The sequence below is a fragment of the Bubalus kerabau genome, chromosome 22, assembly GCF_029407905.1.
Source record: "Bubalus kerabau isolate K-KA32 ecotype Philippines breed swamp buffalo chromosome 22, PCC_UOA_SB_1v2, whole genome shotgun sequence".
Classification (NCBI taxonomy): Eukaryota; Metazoa; Chordata; class Mammalia; order Artiodactyla; family Bovidae; genus Bubalus; species Bubalus kerabau.
In genome coordinates, this window is record NC_073645.1 from 10,910,676 (window position 1) to 10,930,522 (window position 19,847).

At 40.5% G+C, this 19,847-nt stretch overlaps 1 protein-coding gene across 25 annotated transcripts in view; it reads right to left on the bottom strand.

Annotated features, from left to right (window-relative positions):
• PRKG1 (protein kinase cGMP-dependent 1) overlaps positions 1–19,847 on the bottom strand; it is a 1,681,227-nt gene that overhangs the window by 1,320,219 nt on the left and 341,161 nt on the right. The window contains exons 1-2 of one of the 25 annotated variants that reach the window (XM_055561102.1): positions 10,887–11,147; positions 10,003–10,534 (exon numbers count right to left, since the gene is read on the bottom strand). The exons of 22 other annotated variants lie outside the window; for them this stretch is intronic. In XM_055561102.1, the coding sequence (XP_055417077.1) occupies positions 10,003–10,313 (311 nt within the window). In that variant the 5' untranslated portion in view covers positions 10,314–10,534; positions 10,887–11,147. 2 more of the 25 variants (XM_055561126.1, XM_055561101.1) reach the window with 2 other exon arrangements.

Sequence of the window (19,847 nt, forward strand, 5' to 3'; positions counted from 1 at the left end):
GCTTTCAATCTGTCCCAGGATCAGGGTCTTTTCTAATGAGTCAGCTCTTCGCATAAGATGGCCAAAGTATTGGAGCTTCAGCATCAGTTCTTCCAGTGAATATTCAGGGTTTATTTCCTTTAAGATTGACTAGTTTGATATCCCTGCAGCCCGAGAGAATCTCAAGAGTCTTCTCCAGCACCGCAATTTGAAAGCATCAGTTCTTCAGGGCTCAGTCTTCATGGTCGAAGTCTCACATCCATACATGACTACTGGGAAAATCATAGCTTTGACTACACGGACTTCTGTTGGCAAAGTGATGTCTCTGCTTTTTAATACGCTGTCTAGGTTTTTCACAGTTTTCCTTCCAATGAGCAAGTGTCTTTTAATTTCATGACTGCAGTCACCATCCTCAGTGATTTTGGAGTCCAAGAAAAGAAAATCCGTCACTGCTTCCACTTTTTCCCCTTCTACTTGCTGCAGTTAGGAAGAACAAAGACCATGATTCACACAGAGCTCCCCAGGGCAGGCAGTGGACTCTAGGGTTTATTCCTTTCCCTCTTTTCTTGTCTCTCCTTCCACTGGCATGAGTTGCCACTTACAGGCTTAGCAAAATAGTACTTGTCATTTTTAGATGTTTAATATTCCTCTGTAAAGGGTATGGTGACACCCTGTCAAAACCATACAAGTCAAATATGAGGCCATCTTTTCTCCCTCATCGTAACATAAAATGTGTTATTCAGTCACCAATGATTTAGGCAGAGCCCATCTTAAGAAGATGTAAGTGAGAGCTATGCTGGCTTGTACAGCATGCTCACCAGCTACTGATAAACGCCAAAAAGAATGGCAAATCCACCCTGCAGTCCATCAGTAGCAATAACTCCAGAGGGGCAAAATTTAAAATTCCCATTTTTCTTGCTTGTCATGACAGCTCTTTTTTTCTTTCTTCCCAGTCCAGACTTAGAACCACTGTCAACACCATAATTTATTGATAGAGTTGGACCATTAAGATGATCTACAATATATACAGAAAGGAGATGCTTTTCCCTCACATTATCTCATTATTCCTTGGCCTAAATCTGGTGAAAGCTTGATAGCCCTGTAATACAATTGTTTTAGAAAATAGCAAAACTACTGTGTTTAACTAAAATGTATTTGTCATCACTGACATGGAATACAATTAACCAAATTAAGCTGACTGCTGATACTATAATTTTTTCAAGTTCAAAGAAATACAATACTACTCATAAAGAGCAGATATGGTCTTAAAGTCAGAAAATATAACTGAACATTAGAAGGTCCACAGCATTAAGAGATCTGCTTTTGAGACATATTAATAATTTGAACTATTAACATATACATTTGCAGGGCCTAAGTTACTTCACCTCTATATGGAAGGCAATGAAATTGTACCTGTCATAAAGGATTTCTGGTGAAGTTCAATTAGCACTTATGATCTTTAGACAGCCAAAGGTAATTAACATTTTTTTTTAAATTGTAGATGCATGTGGAAGTAGCATATATTGACACTAAATTGTCACCGATTCTTTTTCTATATAATTCCCCATCCTTTTATATCTTGGATTATAAAAATTCTAAGACACAGACCCTTTCCCAGGGTCCTACCATCAATGCTGACCCTCTTTCTGCTTCTAACTGCTAATAAGCTACACAGGTGAACACATGCTTTAGTTCGTGTTTCCTTTACTGTTGCTAATTCCTCTTGTCCTTCCCATTTAGGCCCAATAATCAAATGCATGACAAGAAACCAGATTCATAATGAAAGCGTTTACTTTCCTTATGATTACCTTCCCTATGTAATTAATGTCCCCAACCCTCTGTGCAGCCTTATGACATCTACTCTGCTGTTACACTGTCAGCTGAATACATTTTCATGTTTTAGAAGACGGGAGAAAGAGAAAGCTTCTCACTGACTCCCATTCGGAAGAGATTATTTTTTTTACCAAAAAAGTATTAGTAATTATATTAGCTGTTTTCATCACTTATATAAAGTACTATACTGATTGATCCTTACCTGAGAAGATAATGATTCAATTGCACATATAAATAGGCTCCTATCAGAGAAAATTAGGAAAATCTTAAAGACTTTGTATTTTGTTTTGTTTTGTTTTTTAACAATATAAGGGGAAAGGGCTAGAGAGAGAGACCCAAAACTTGGCAATGGGAGCAGCAATGAGGTTGTGACCCCAAGGCGTAGGAATCCCTAGCTCTTGCTGGAGCTTTTCTGAGGGACACACCGAGATTCTCCTGCTACAAGCGTCACGTCGGTCCTCTCGTCTGCCAGCAGTGGCCAGCCCTGTTCACCACTCAGACCAGACCGTCTGGAAAGGGGGCTGAGAGCTTGATGTACTAGCTCTGCTTTCTCTGAAGCCTCCCTGGAAAGTACTCCTCAGCCTGAGCTCAGGCTGTTTGCCTTAAAAGGATAAAATATCTGTAGGAGGAAAAAAAAAAAAAACCCGTAGCTGGCTACAGAGACATCACATACCAGAAGGAGAGGCACTACAAGGCCTGTGCGTCTCTCCCAAAGAGGGGCTCGTAACTGTTTCACCCTGAAGCACAGAACATTTCATGGAAGCCTCTGGGATACCAGGAAACAATCTCATTGGCTCACCAGGCAGCTCCCCTTGGTGAGAGTGGAAAACAAACGGGCGGACGGCTGATCCTAAGGTGTCATATTTGAATCGTGGCCAGGACTCATGGCTGGCAAGAAAGAGGGAAGCACACTTACCCACGGAAGGGAGCTGCTGCCGCTTTTTGTGCCCTAGAGCCGTGCAGGTCACCCCAGAGATCATGGTGAAAATGACAAGTGTGGCTGCTACGGAAAGTGGGAAACTGGATCTGCCTGGCTCCAATGCAAGCAGGGGATTAGGGTTGGTAAAAAAGATTAAAAAAAAAAAAAAAAGGAACCAAGAAAAGTGCTTTCCCAGGGGATGGCAATTCCAGGAACCTGTAGGAGCTAACACGGAATGAGCCACCAAGGAGGTTCTCGATCCTGGCTGCATTTTAGAGTCGCCTTGGGAGTGCAAACAATATACCTCCACCTCCAGTCCACCAAGGGGCCAATTAAATCAGAATCCCTGGAGGTGGCAGCCCAGGAAAAAAAAATTTAATTCCCTAGGTGATTCTAATATGAAGCCTAGGGTTGAGAACCGATGAACTAGGTAAGGTAACAATTATTTCTTTGAGAGAATAAACAACAGGCATTACCTAAATAGTATACACCTACAATTTGGAAAAAAAAAAACGCTGCTGCTTTTCCAAGTCCTTAGTAGTTAAAGGTTTTAGCCAATAGACACATTCAACTCTTTAAGCGGAAAGTTTATCCTGTTGCTTTAACATTTGTCTCCCTCTCCCCCCTTCCCCTCTCACCCTCCCGCGCGAGCTCTCTCTCTCTCTCTCATACATACACACACAGACACACACAGACACACACACACACACACACACCTGTTGTCTTCTCATCAGACTGTTTCCTACTTCATGCTGTTCACTGGAACTATCTGAAAAATCTTTAAAAAACACTGATGGTTGGCTTCCACCTCCAGACATTCTGATTTTAATGGGTTTGGGTTTTTTTTAAAGCTCCTCAGATGATTCTAATGTGCAGCAGTAAAGTTTGGGAAATAAACTTTGGTTTGGTCCTGTCTTATTTGTTCCGCTTTTCCCTAAGCACTTCTGTTTCCTATTTAATTACTGGTGAGCAGATACTCCCCACAGAACAGCCTTTATGGTATCTATTAGGACCATGAAATTGCCAATCCTCCAACCCCTTTGGGAAGCAGAAGAACCTAGAGGCTAATGAAAAGGGCTCTCAAGTTCAAATTCCAATTCAGCACTTTACAAAGTGTGTGGCTTTGAGCAACTTACTTAGCATCTCTGAATTTCAGTGTCTTGTCCCTCACTGTCATGAAACGGGATAACCTGGAGTATTCCTCACCAGGTTATTTGATTAAAAAAAAGACAATCTATGTAAAGCACAGGGAGCAGTGGTCTGACACCAAGTAAGGACTCGATAAATGTCAGCCATCGCGATCATGATGGGCAGTACCATTCTGACCTATTTTTTCAGAAACAGTGATGCACTAACTTATCCTCTACTTTCTTTTTCTGCATGGTGGTCTGCACAAAGACCACCAAGGCCTCCCTGGTATCAGGCTAAGGGATGTTTCAAAGGGACAATACGAGGTATTCAAAACAAGCATTGGTCTAAAGGGAAACATCTGAATGGCTTTTTAACCAAAATTCCAGTATGGTTTCAACTCCCAAAGGAGGCCAGCCATTGGTACATTCCAATTTGGGTGTTTTCATACACAAAGTTCTCTCTTCCCTGCAAGTTCTGTTCCAGTCTCATTGCCTATTCACTTGCCCACAAAGCCCACTGATCCTTTTCAACTTTGCAAACATGCCATAGCTTTCACAGTAGTCATCCTGTTGTGCCCTTTCTTGTCCTCCTGACACACATCTCTTCTTCCCACTCCCTCCTGCTTCTTTCCTATTAATAACTATGATTAAAAAGTCCATTCAGAAGCAAGACACTTTGAGCGTATACTCTTAGTCCCACCTTTCGCTCAACATCTGTTTTGTGCAGCTACAGATTCTGTGCTCTTGTTTATATTTACATGACAGTTTTGGAGGGAGAACATCCCTCTGCTCTTAGAAACAAAATATACTCGGAGTTCAAACAGGCTGCACATACTTCACTTACCAGAAAACACATTTGAAGGAGGTGCCGAGGAATGCAGTCATTATAGAAGATGGTGAGAAGGAAGGGGAACTGGTGTCAGAAGGCTGGGTGTGTGGAAATAAGAGAGGGACTGTCAGGGAAGGGGTGGCAAACCGCGCCAGCTCAACAGTTCAGATTAGGATTCAAAATGCCACAGATGTGATTGCATAATAAGCTGTTGCGCATACGGGTAAATGCTGCTTTCAGCACGCTCTTATTTATCATATTGTCTTGCGTGCTCAGAGCGTGGAACATTCAAGTCAGAGGGTCTGAGTGCTAGCATCGGGCCCAGTTCTCTGGGATAGGCAGCAGCACCTATGGCAAAATGGGAGAAAGAGCAGCAGTCTGGTGTTCGAATCTGGTTGCTAGGATACTATAGAGACCCTCCATTGCTAGGCAGACAGGAAAAAAAAAAATGCGTCCATATGCCTTATAACCTGCAAACAGCAACAATAGAGACATCATCTGCCTTCTTCTATCCTTTCCCATTAAGAATCCAAACCCAACTCTTTAGTGAAATAAAAGTAGTGGAAGCTTGGAAATGTGGCCCAGGAGAGCAAGGAAGTTGGTCATTTATATTCTCAGGCAGTTTCTAGAGCTACTCTATTGAAGGGCTTGTTGGTATTTTCATTATAAGCCCCATTTTAGGGGCACAAACTGTGCTTCAAAACATCCTAATAGGGTTTTAGCAGCCTGGTCTTATTTTTATAAAGGCTGCTACAACTTTAACTTTATTGCATAGAGTATAATGTCAAATTAACAATCAAATTGAATAGTCTATTAGAAAAACGTTAAGTTGGAATTGAACTCCCCAACAAGAACAAGGAAAATGAATTTACAAAATCAACTTGAGGTTCAAGTCCCACCTAAGTTCTGTTTGCTGGGGTGTGTGAAGAATCCACCATGCTAGTCTGTGGCATAAAACGAGATTATTTCCAGTGGGAACATTTAGAAATGAGTGGAAAGTGGAACTTGTTTTCTTTAAGAGCGGAACTCAGCTTCTTTAAGAGAGTTAATCATCTGCTGCTTGGTTAAATTAAATATTATTACCTAGTCAGGATAGTTTTAATTATCAGAACCATGCAGGTGGGAGATGCTGGACTGGAATGACATTCTGAGATTCAGAGCTTTACTAATAGGTAACAATTAGTCCTCAGTGTAAGTGTGTGCGCATGCACGTGCATGCACACACACATACCCCCCTCAATTATTCTAACAACAAGCAGAAAAGCCCTCTCAGCTACTCATCTTGATCCTCTCTGGCCGAAGCTTGGTGTTCTGGTATAGGCACTAGTTGCTGTGTTCCCCAGATGCACCCTCTGCTTTCCTTTGTTGTCTTGTCCCTTTGCTGATGGCCCTCCCCACCCTAACCCCAGCACTCTCACCCCATCACCACTCACCTAAATCGTGCCATCGATCAAATACTCAAACACCTCGACTTCCACAAGTTTGTGATACCCTAAAATTAAATGGGCTCAATTATGTTTTACCAACTGTCTTAGGGATCTCCTATGTGACTTGCCTTACTCTATTTCTAGAATATTCACTTGTGCAGTATTGCTAAGCCCTGGTTAACTCCTTTGTGATAGGACTCACACATCTCACGTCCAAATGCCTGACACTAACTTGCACGTGGTCATCCGAATGCCTGACACTAACTTGCACATGGCACATTCCACAAAAGTGCTGAACTGACCTATTGGGCGTATCTGAAATGTAATTGTTACCTCGGATGATAATTATCCTTTAATATTATGCCATCTATGATTACACCAAAATCCTAGAATTTTCCCACCTTCCTACACAATTTAACAGAGAGCCTTCAGGAAGATTCTATTTCTCTATGTCAAGGCTTAAAAAATAATCAGATAAGATTGTGTTAAAATTAATGCCTCCCTAAAAATAAGAAGAATATACTTCTTTTTATCCTCAGCTCTCCAAAGTACTTCACAGTCAAGCGTGTAATGTTACAAAACAAAACATGTCATCATCCTTTGAAATTCGGTTACCTCTGGGCTAACAGCTTAACAAAAATACAGAGACACTAACAACTTCTGACAGGAACTCAACTCTTATGACAGCAGAATGGAAAGGACTTGAGAATATTTACCATAGGTAAAGGGTTTAGAGATCAGCATACCAGTGACTGAATGTTCTAACCTACCACAGAGTCAATTTTCAGGAATAAACTAGCATGAAATAAAATTACTTTAAAAATCCATGAGAACTACACTGCCTGCATAATCAACAGGCTATCTGGTCAAAAAAAAAATGAATATTTTATACAGTTTTCATCTTTAAGGATTTATTTACCTAATTCAATCCAAAACATACAGTCTGATAGTTTTACCTTCTCAGTAGTTATTTAGGAGCAGTGGAGTATAGATTCCAACTTGCTAATCAGTTCTTTGGCTCATCACACTCACAACAGAAAAAAGGTTTTCGAGCTATTTCTACACATGTGTAAAAGAGTCAAACAAAAATACCAACCCTCACAGGCACTCACAGGTGCCGCAGGAGTGCCTGGCTCTGAGCTGGAATCCCACACAGCCTTCCCTCCAATTCCCAGCATACAGGGAAAACTCCAAACCAAAACTGTTAAGATGATTTAAGTTCATAAGTTAATTTATATGTTACACTATTTTTCAAATGATTACTTAAAAAAAAAAACACAGAGAAGTTTTTTAAAGATTCTAATCCTTAGAAGGCAACCCCAGTAAGCAAAAAGTAATTATACATATACACATACATCAGATAACTGACTAGGACATTCTCTGGACAGTCACCTACATCCAGTAGAAAGGGAATAGAAAACTACATGAGCATGAATTTACAATCAATTTTGGGCTATTTTGATGATTTCATTTTAACTCAAACTCTCAAAAATCTGCAAGTTTTAAAAAGATGACCAAATTTAGGCTGTACTAAAAATAAAATATAAAGATATAAACACTTGTTGCCAGTAAGTTGGTATAATCAAATTGTTTATAGTGAAATAAACAGAAATTCAAACAAGCCTCCTGCACTTTGGTTAAGTTTTCCTAATTCTTCACGGAACTACCTTGTATGATCATTCAAATGACCTAAGTGTAATCATTTTGCAGACAACATGCTTCTCCTCTTACCAAAGGTACACTCTACCACGTAAGCCAATTTTATTCTAGTTTTCTTTATGTAAGTGTGAAAAAAGAACAGATGTTTTTCCAAAATTATTTAAGTTTGGAAGACATTCATTCTATGGTTTTCTTCAATATAAATCCTTCAGAATCCCCAAACCCCTCATGGTGATACCTTAATAGCCGACTTCCTAAAAGTACAAGTTATTAAATAAAGATCAGAACGCAAATGCACAGTGTGGTTCAACTGATAAAATGCTGATCATAACTGGATGTTGTGAATTATTTGCCACGCTAATTTCATTTTCCACCATGGACTTTAAAAAAAAAAAACTGGTTGTTCTGTATGTCATGCACTAAGAGATTTCTAAAATTTTACCACATTATACAGCTCAGACTACACTGCTTAGATTCTTTTAGATCTTGCCTGATAAATTGTTTTCATTGGAGTTATCAGCTGGCTTGATCATGCTTCAAATAAAACTGATTAAAATGGTCTTTTTAAGAAAGGAGAGTTTGCTCTGAGTTACTCCAAAGTCCTGCCGATACTAAAATGAGATCCTATGGAGTGCTGAAAGATACAGAGAACTGTCTTTGAGTTATATTTTTCATTATGCAAAACTTGGCCCTGGAGAGATGGCCATGTACCTCGTTAGCTGAAACAGGCAAGCATGTCAGCTCTGCAAATTAACTTACCGGAGAAATCTGAAGTGGATTCAGATCATTCAGGTTTCTAAAGCAGATCCAAATCCACTCAACTATTTGGGCAACCTGGTGAGGTTAGAATCTCAGAAATATGTATCTTTATTGTCTTTTCTCCCCACACACAGAATACCAATTCCTCCTTAAGCTAAATCTGCATAAGGAAACAGCGAATGCTCTATGGCAACCAACAAGGAGAGGAACAAGTCTAAGTTTTCCAAACTATAATTAGTACATACTCACAATCTGTGCCCCCCATCCAATAAATACAAATGGGAACAGCCCAATACTCTTTCTCCTTATACTAAATCTTTGTGTTTATTAAGCGAAAGGCTCCCAGGGACCTTGTATTATTATGTAACACGTGTCATCCAGCCAGTGTGATGTAGTTTGGAATAGAGTAACAAACCCCTTGGTTTATCAATTCTGTCATTAGTAAGGTAAAATACCATTCATCTGGGTGCTTATTCTGTATTAACTTCATGTTCCTGACACTTTACTATCTATCAGAACTCTAAGTGGAGTGATGTGTAACAAGTTCCATTCAACTTTCCCACCCAGGTTGTGAAGCCCACTGACATCAGAACTACATAGTTGTTTATAATGCTAGAACAATACCAGAGTGGTTGCATCAGAAGCCAGGAGTGAGGCAAATAATGTGACCACGATGTCAGTAAAGGTAAGTGGACTGACTTCTCTTCCTCTGACCCTGGAAACATGTAACCCTCAGGGGGAGACAGAGGCACCCCATTAGCAACATTATATAAAGTCCTTAAGGAAAATAAGCAATATTCTCCCTCAAATGTTATGAAAAAAAATATTTTTAAAAAAATCAACAGACTAGGTTTCCATTTGTGGATTGTAAATGTCATCCAATTCTGGAAATCAAAAACTCTTTCCTTTTATATGTGTATCTGCTTATTTTTGACACTTTAATGATGCCAGAACATCAGGTTTGAAGAGTACCAGCGAGAATTGCTAGCATGTAGAGAAATCCGGGAGGGCCACAAAAGCATAGAAAGTCAGGATGATAGCAGACGCATTTTAAGTCTGACGAGCCTGCAGTTAGGATTTTCCGGTTGGGCAGGTTTGCCAGGGCATTTGGGAGATGAGGCTTTCAATTCTCTCACTCATACATACACAGCCTGACACACATCTGGGGCGCATTCAAACTCTACGTATAGTAGATGGCCCATATGAACGTATATATATATATATATATTTTTTTTTTTTTTTTAAATAGCTTGACATCTAACAAAGACAGGGAGGCAACGTAGATGCAGTGAGTCTGGTCTGAGAAATGTGCACAGCCGCGCAAGAAGTGCGGGTTAAAATGAAACATTTCTGAGGGTGAGGATCAACAAGGCAAGCGGGAGGGGCGGGAGCCGACAGACAATACAGAGACCCGCAGCTCCCCACCGACCGGGTGCCACACGGACCCGGAGCGTAACCCCTGCTTACTGTGGACTCTTGGGGTAGAAGGGCAGGGTCACATGGCTGAGATCCTGGATGTCAAAAGCGGTGGGCTCAGCGGAGATCGCCTGCCGCTTGGTGCGCGGCTCGCCTTGCAAGGTGCTCGCGCTCTGCTTCTGCGCCTGCTGGGTGGCCGGCCGGATCACCGAGCGGTACTTGTCCAGCTCGTTCTGCAGCTTCTGGATCAGTTCGTCCTTCTGATCCAACTCCAGCTCCAGCTCGTCGATGAGAGCATCCCGCTGCCTCAGCTCCTCGATCTTCTCCTGGAGCGCGTACTGTAAATCCCGCAGGGTGCCCATGCTCCTCCGGGCTGCCGGGGGCTCCTTCCTGCCGCTGCTCCGCGTCTTGGGGCTTCCTCCCCTCTCCGATCAACTTTCCCCAAAGTCGCTGCTGCCTCCCGAGTGCGAAAGCTTCCTACTTGAGACCAAAGCCAGGCTTGGCTTCTGAGCATGCCCAGTCTGCCGGCTCCAGCCACCGAGAGTTTCAGTGCAGATTCCACTTCTCCGGGCTGACTGTGAGGCTGAGAGCAGGGATAAGCCAAACGGCAGGTCGGGCCAGGCTTCCACCTGAACCGCGGCGGGCGCCGGGGAAGAGAGACGCGGGCGCGGTGGCCGAGCAACGGGAGAAGGGACCCGTAAGGTGGGGGTGGGGTGGGGGACTCCGAGGCCGCGGCGGGTCTGCCCGGGTCACTCGCGCCGGGCGCCGAAGGAAGCCGGCGGAGAGTGTGGGGAGCCTGATAAACCTCTGGGCGCGCCAGGGGATGCGCGGGCGGAGCGAGGCGGGAGCACTACTTCGGGGGCGGGGAGGCGGGCAGGAGAGGACCGGAGGGACCCCGAGCAAACTGGGGAGGCGTCTGCCGCCCCGGAGCCTACCGGGCTGGAGGATGTGGGGACTACAATCCCGACGACGAGCGAGGACAGAGCGGACTCTGCATCGTAAGCGCTCTGAGTTCTGGAGGTGTCTGGACTGCCAGCCTCGCGGAGAAAGGATCCCTAGCCTGTGGCTGAGCTCTCGCGTCTGCCTCGCCGCCTTCCTCACGGGGAGCGCCTCACACAGGTGGTAACGCTTGAAAACAAACTTGCCTCTCAGGAGAGGGGAGCGAGTCCGTGCAGGGGAGGGGTTTCCACTCACACCCGGGTGCTTTTCGGGGAGAGGGGGAGCTTTTGATCCCACCCCCACCCGCGCCAGCGTTTCCAGCTGCTTCGAACGAGTCTCCTTTCCGCTCCTTCTAAACTCGGATTCATGAACTCTTTTAGGGCAAAGGCCAGAACGGGATGGGACTGAGCCCTAGAAGGCTGCTCAGCTTCCCCACTGTCCGTCCCACTTAACTAGTGTCTGCGGAATAGTTTATGCAAGGGCCTTCCTCCTTCCACTTGCTGAATTTGTAGAGGGGTGTCAGGGGCGGGAGGCGGGCAGGTCAAAATCACTGCGGTATTCCAAAAAGTTCACTCTGAAATTGAACCATACCTTTAAAATTACTTGCTTGATAACCAAACTGTTAGGGCGCTAGCCTTCCCCTTGAATGGCAAGATACAAACTTTGAAGAAGAGATAAAATCTTAAAGGAAAGGGGGGACCCTAGACGGGTCGGGGTAAACTGTACACTGTATCGCCCCACCCCCACCGCCCCCATCCCTGCCTGCTCCGTATTTCCTAAAATGATGACAATTTAGATAGCATCCTTTCTGTCCAAGGGTAATTCTTCTATCATGTTCAGAATCTTCCATAACACTTAAATTCCTCATATTTACCTAAATCTTCACCTAGTCATTTAAATTTTCAGCATCTTTATTAGCAGTCCTTTAATTACTATTCTTGAGAACTCAATGTTATAATCCTCGATGTTCTATTTGGCCATTACTTAACACTAAATAAAACAAAGTAGACAGAAGATAGATTAAGATTCTGAATTGCAATCCAGAACTATTCACTGGAATCTAAATTTAGACAAGGACATATATCAGTCTCAAAAAAAGTGCTTACTTTTTGCTTTTGAATACACAACCTGTTCTAAGAGGAGCAAAAAGGAAAATGGGGAGGCAAATGAGAGAAAAAAGGAGGAAAGAAAAGAACAGAACCAGCTAGCTAGTGTCACCTTAATAAGCTTTTTGATTTAAAGTGTATTTAATTTTGTCTGTAATTAAAGTGTAAATGAAAAAGGATACACAATCCTAAACATTCTACCCAGCTTAGGGTTTAATTCTCTCACTACACATGATATGACACAATTGTTCTGCTTTCCAATGTGGATGTTTTCAGAAGTGCATTTATTTCAGAATGCATTGTACAAGGTGGATGATTTCCCCCAAACAAACATGGATAACTTAGAAATACTGAGAGCAGTAAACAGTAGTTCTGAATTATTGTTGTTTTAATGAAAACTAAACCAAGCAGAAGTGCTCTGGCTTTGTATAGCTGACTCTTTTCTAAAAGAGCTTCCATGACATTTTCCTTCTCCCAGGCAAAAGGCCAAATTCTTATCTTATTTAACCTATGGGAATTCTTTAATTCCATGGGAAAATGTCAAAAACTTAATGAGACTCCTTTCCTATAGATCTATTATAGGGGTCTAGGAGCCCAAGAGTTTAATGTCTAAAAATATATCAGGAACATTGTATAGGGGACATTATTAGACAACTGCTAAGCAAGGTTATGTTGTAAGGTTCATTTGAGGCTTAAATGGGGTTACTTAATGTCTTTGAGCAGCACAAAGAAAGAAGATTCTTCTTCATTTGTAGAAAGCTTGTCTACACATAAAAAGGATAAAAGAAACTAAAGCATTTTCCCCAAAACATAAAAAATTGCATTTAAACCAAGAAAAAAATCAGGGTTTTTTTTACAAAAATGCAATTTCTTCCACTGTTAATGTAAATATTTTTCACTATTTAAACTACCATAATCTATGTACCACTAGAGGATGTTACATTTTCATTTTAAATGGAATTCTTGTGATACAAAATGTATTCCTTGATGAATCCCATAGTAAGAATCAGAAATCTGTTGTAATAAATGCAAAGAAATTAAACATCTGAGAAGATGTGACTATTACAATTTGACTTACAAATTGTAAGTTATAAGATGTTCAAGTTATAAGAATATATTTGTCTGCGTTACTGCATATAATGAAAAAAATAAAATTATCCTTCAGCTCAGTTCAGTACAGTTCACTCAGTCATGTCTGACTCTTTGCGACCCCATGAACCGCCAGGCCCCCCTGTCCATCACCAACTCCTGGAGTCTACCCAAACCCATGTCCATTGAGTCGGTGATGCCATCCAACCATCTCATCCTCTGTCATCCCCTTCTCCTCCTGCCCTCAATCTTTCCCAGCATCAGGGTCTTTTCAAATGAGTCAGCTCTTTGCATCAGGTGGCCAAAGTATTGGAATTTCAGCTTCAACATCAGTCCTTACAATGAACATCCAGGACTGATCTCCTTTAGGATGGACTGGTTGGATCTCCCTGCAGTCCAAGGGACTCTCAAGAGTCTTCTCCAACACCACAGTTCAAAAGCATCAATTCTTCTGCGCTCAGCTTTCTTTATAGTCCAACTCTCACATCCATACATGACCACTAGAAAAACCAGAGCCTTGACTAGACGGACCTTTGTTGACAAAGTAATGTCTCTGCTTTTCAACATGCTGTCTAGGTTGGTCATAACTTTCCTTCCAAGGAGTAAGAAAATTATCTTTAAATACTTTATATATGAAAACCCTGAATTCTAGGCTTTTCTATTTTTAAAGTCAAAATAAATATTTTAAGTATTACAGTGATGTCCTTGACTGTTTGAGGGACCTTGGTTTTCTATCTCTACCTTTTGAGTGATTCTAGTATTTTCTTAAACATCTTTTGCATTGCATTTGGTAAATGCTGGAAATAAATTTTACATAAAAAATCTAGGTCTTATGGTTTCATTTCAACAGATATATTTACTATATGTCTTATAATAAATTTAATTGGCTAAGTTATAATATCACAGATCACACACAAGTCTACTTTCTGCTATTTGGAAGTGTCTACCACAAATTTGGGGTGGAACGAAGCTTCATATATTCAGCTTTCCCACTGCCTAGCTGGGATGAGGTCTTAATGTTAGATGCTAAAGCACAGAACAATGCCATTTTGAAGGAACTTAATTCATATACTGGAATTCCATAGTAACTTTTCAGCAGTCTCTCTTTGTTATAGCTCTAACAGAAGCAAAATTCCAGTAGCCAGATCCACCTGTGGCATATTAATGCTCTTCAATTCTGCATCCAACCCTCATGATTGAGAATAACTAATACCACACCTTACTTAATGGGATCTCAGAATCACTTAATGAGACCTGCAGTAATTCAGCTGTATTGTAATACTGGCCATTAAAAAAATATTCTTTTGAGTGTATTATTCTACACTGAAAACATATTTAGCCTCAAAATAACTGTGATAATTTTGTCATCCAGCTGCCCATTCCACTGGTGCTATGGACATGGAGGCCTGGCGTGCTTCAGTCCATGGAGTCACAAAGAGTCAGACACAACTGAGCGACTAAACTGAACTAAACATTTCCTGCAAGAGTCTGAAAATCAAAATGTCCTTCTGTCATTTCATGTCCATGTCTTGAACAGCAAAAACAAAACCAAAAACAAACAAAAAACATAGCTAAGCTTTATAGGTCATGTAAGCAGCCCCTTACAGAAGAATCTAGATATAAAGGTAACTAAGAGTGGTACACACACTAGTTTGCTCTACAATGTTCATCTTAATCGTGACCACAATAAAAATAACTAACTTCCTGGAACACTTAATGTATGACAAGCACTGTTCATGTAACCTCACGAGTTGGACATCATTTCCTTTTATACTTGAGAAAAGCAAGGCAGAGAACCACTCACTTTGTGTTGTTGTTCATTCTCTAAGCTTTCCAACTCTGCTACCCCATGAACTATAGCACACCAGGCTCCTCTTTCCTCTATTATCTCCTGGAGTTTGCTCAAATTCATAGTGATGCTATCTAACCATCTCATCACTCACCTAATATCAAATCCAGACCATTTGGTGCAGAGCTCAGTCCCCTACCCACTGCCCTTCACTGCGTTCTGCAGGACTTCCAAGGGTTGGTAATGCCTTCTTCTGGATCCAGAGTGATAAGGTATTAATTAACATTAACTGGCCTGACTTTGGAGTTAGGGACGTGGGAAGAGAAGAAATTTGGAAAATTGTAAAACAGTAGGAAAAATATTTTTAAAAGTTCCTTTTCCCCAAACTGTCTTTATTTCAGCCTCATTTCATCTTGGGTTTATGGTCACCAACTTGTACCCATTTACCTGGGATTGCCCTTGTTTTAATATTAAAATTGGTTGGGACTGTCCTACTTTTTACACTCAAGTCCTAGTTACACCTTGGTCCTGGGCAAACCAGGAAGGTTGATCATCCTCTATAAATCAGGATTGCAAAGCCTCTCTATTTGACAAATATTTTCATATTTTGTATTCAAAGTTACTGATAGAAAAGTAAAACCAAGGAAGATCTGTAATAATAATACCCATTATTTTAAGCACATTACAAACCCACTTACACATTTGTTTCTGTGAATATGTTCTAGGAAAGCAATCATCCAATTTCAATGCATAATAATACACCACAGGAACTGTCTTTGGACTGTAAAGAGGAGATGAGTCAGACAATAGAATTTTAATTACTTTGATAAGTCAGACAACGATTCAAGGCTTTCTTTTCGGTTTGATCTTATAAAAATCTAGAATTTAGACAGATTGGATTCTTAGAGACTAAGCATAACAATTCAAGTTCCTGCTATTTGATTAACTCTTATAGGATTATATGATTATGATTATTGTGTTTGGTGACTAGATTTGGTCATCAGGAATACATATTTAAATGAATATAAATAAAAATTCTAATGACAGGGCTGTTCTGAAGTCACACTATCACAAATGATAAGTTGTGCATGGAAAAGGGAAAAAAAAACCCATAAAACATTAATGATGAAAAACTTATTGCAGAGACATGGAAAGTCATAGTGCCTTGTACCATACTTGCTAATGTGCTTAGAGTTTAATACCGAATTAGTGTCATACTTAATATTAGTTGAAATGAATTCTTATATTCCACTGCATAAGATGATGTTAAGTTATTACTGGACCTCAGCCTAAACTAATGTGCATGGAAATCCATGTACTATTTACCAAGAATATTTCTTTCTACTCTTTACTCAGCTGATCATCTCCAAAGACCAGAAGAAATAAAAGTTTTTTAAGAAGAAAAGTATTCTGTTTTCTGTGGTTTTCTTCATAAATGGAAAAGTTTTTAATGTGTAAAATGGAATTTAAAATGCTTTATTCACAAAATAGTTTACTAAATTTAAGTCCAGTGAATATACAAATGAGTAGGCAACATCCCTGTATCTGATTAATAAATTACAGTTTATCAGCTCCATTTCAGTAGTGCTTTTTCTGGCAGATTAAATGTACATCATTTCCTAACTCAATGATCAGCATTTCCCACAAAGTATTCAAAAATATTTGCAAAGGTAATTTTGTATTTAAAACATTATTTGACAGCATGTGGCTTATAGGAGAACAGCTCAGTGATTTTTTATTGTTCCTTTTATTTTAAATAGCATTTAACCACTGATATAACTTGGCCATTTCCCTCCCACTTGTTCTGTAATCCAAATTTAAAGTAAAAGCAAAAAGAACAAACAAACAAAAAAACACTTTTCTAGAGAACTTCTTAAAATTAGTAAGGTGGGCAAGTACTGAAGATGTAAGAAAGATAATAGAGTACAAGCTTCAGTGAATTGGCTTTCTATCAGTAAATAACTTAAATGAACTGAGCAAGAGAAAGATGGCAAAATACAACTGAGAATGTCAGAGATTTGGAGGAGAGGGGAAGCTACAGGCAAAAAGACATAGTCAAGAAACATATAGAAATCTTCACTGTTGTGAACTTAGTGGAAAAGTAAATATAACCTAGCTTCAAATTAAAGAAACTCTTGATATTTGATTTTTATATAATTATCATGAGATGGAAGTCCAGAAATCCATCTCTAATGATATACAAATGAAGTAGTCGGCTAGTAAAAACATAGATGTCATTCTAGGGTCAACATATGGTACACAATAGTTATAAAAGCATTACCCTTGAAACAAGGATAGAGCCCTAGGCTGCGGTTCATGAGATGCAAACACTATGCTATGTATTTGTAACCAACTGTTAAAATATCAGTCACTTTGCCCAATGTATATTTCTAGATGCTTTTCAACTGTGGTGCTGAAGAGACTCTTGAGACTCCCTTGGACTGCAAGGAGATCAAACCAGTCAATCCTAAAGGAAATCAACCCTGAATATTCACTGGAAGGACAGATGCTGAAGCTGAAGCTCCAATACCTTGGCCACCTGATACTAAGAACTGACTCATTGAAAAAGACTCTGATGCTGGGAAAGATTGAAGGCAGAAGGAGAGGAGGGCAGCAGAGGATAAGACGGTTAGATAGCATCACTGATTCAATGGACATCATTTTGAGCAAACTCTGGAAGACAATGAAGGACAGGGAAGCCTGGCATGCTGCAGTCTATGGGGTTCAGTTCAGTTCAGTTCAGTCGCTCAGTCGTGTCTGACTCTTTGTGACCCCATGGACTGCAGAACACCAGGCCTCCCTGTCCATCACCAACACCAGGAGCTTACTCAAACTCATGTCCATTGAGTTGGTGATGCCATCCACCATCTCATACTCTGTCATCCCCTTCTCTTCCCACCTTCAATCTTTCCCAGCATCAGGGCCTTTTCAAATGAGTCAGGTCTTCTCATGAGGTGGCCAAAGTATTGGAGTTTCAGCTTCAGCATCAGTCCTTCCAATGAATATTCAGGATTGATTTCTTTTAGGATGGACTGGTTGGATCTCTATGCAAGCCAAGGTACTCTCAAGAGTCTTCTCCAACACCACAGTTCAAAAGCATCAATTTTTCAGCACTCATCTTCCTTTATAGTCCAACTCTTACATCCATACATGACTCCTGGAAAAACCATAGCCTTGACTAGATGGACTTTTGTTGGCAAAGTAATGTCTCTGCTTTTAATATGCTGTCTAGGTTGGTTATAACTTTTCTTCCAAGGAGCAAGCGTCTTTTAATTTCATGGCTGCAGTCACCATCTGCAGTGATTTTGGAGCCCAAAAATATAAAGTCTGTCACTGTTTCCATTGTTTCCCCATCTATTTGCCGTGAAGTGATAGGACTGGATGCCATGATCTTCGTTTTCTGAATGTTGAGCTTTAAGCCAACTTTTTCACTCTCCTCTTTCATTTTCATCAAAAGGCTCTTTAGTTCTTCTTCGCTTTCTGCCATAAGGGTGGTGCCATCTGCATATCTGAGGTTATTGATATTTCTCCCGGCAATCTTGATCCCAGCTTGTGCTTCATCCAGTCCAGCATTTCTCATGATGTACTCTGCATATAAGTTAAATAAGCAGGGTGACAGTATACAGCCTTGACGTACTCCTTTTCCTATTTGGAACCAGTCTGTTGTTCCATGTCCAGTTCTAACTGCTGCTTCCTGACCTGCATACAAATTTCTCAAGAGGCAGGTCAGGTGGTCTAGTATTCCCATCTCTTTCAGAATTTTCCACAGTTTACACTGATCCACAGAGTCAAAGGCTTTGTCATAGTCAATAAAGCAGAAATAGATGTTTTTTTCTGGAACTCTCTTGCTTTTTCAATGATCCAGTGGATGTTGGCAATTTGATCTCTGGTTCCTCTGCCTTTTCTAAAACCAGCTTGAACATCTGGAAGTTCATGGTTCACGTATTGTTGAAGCCTGGCTTGGAGAATTTTGAGTATTACTTTACTAACATGTGAGATGAGTGCAATTGTACAGTAGTTTGAGCATTCTTTGGCATTGCCTTTCTTTGGGATTGGAATGAAAACTGACCTTTTCCAGTCCTGTGGCCATTGCTGAGTTTTCCAAATTTGCAAAGAGTCAAACATGACTTATCAACTGAAAAACAAGAGTATTTCTAGAAAACATTTAATAATTTCTAACTTGTTCAGGTTAGATTTTTTTTAATTCACTTTTCAAAGTGCAGATATTTAACCTGGTAGGTAAGACTACTTTAAAAATTAGTTGCTCAGAGTTAAACAGACAAATGTGCAAACACTTATCTATAGTAAATAAGTTTGCCACAACAGCACTACGTTAATTATCATATGGTTTTAATGCCCCACATAAATAAATATAAAATAGGAACCTCTACACTTTGGTTGGTATTAGACAGAAAAATCAGAGTCTGTCTCGAGTTACTGCAATATGTAAGAATGTTTTTACTCAAAGATCAAATTTAAGGAGTTATCATGTACCATAGCTTTCTTGGTACATATACACAATGGAGTATTACTTAGCCATTAAAAAGAATACATTTGAATCAGTTCTAATGAGGTGGATGAAACTGGAGCCTATTATACAGAATGAAGTAAGCCAGAAAGAAAAACACCAATACAGTATACTAATGCATATATATGGAATTTAGAAAGATGGTAACAATAACCCTGTGTACAAGACAGCAAAAGAGACACTGATGTATAGAACAGTCTTATGGACTCTGCTGCAGAGGGAGAGGGTGGGAAGATTTGGGAGAATGGCATTGAAACATGTATAATATCATGTATGAAACGAGTTGCGAGTCCAGGTTCGATGCACGATACTGGATGCTTGGGGCTGGTGCACTGGGACGACCCAGAGGGATGGTATGGGGAGGGAGGAGGGAGGAGGGTTCAGGATGGGGAACACGTGTATACCTGTGGCGGATTCATTTTGATATTTGGCAAAACTAATATAA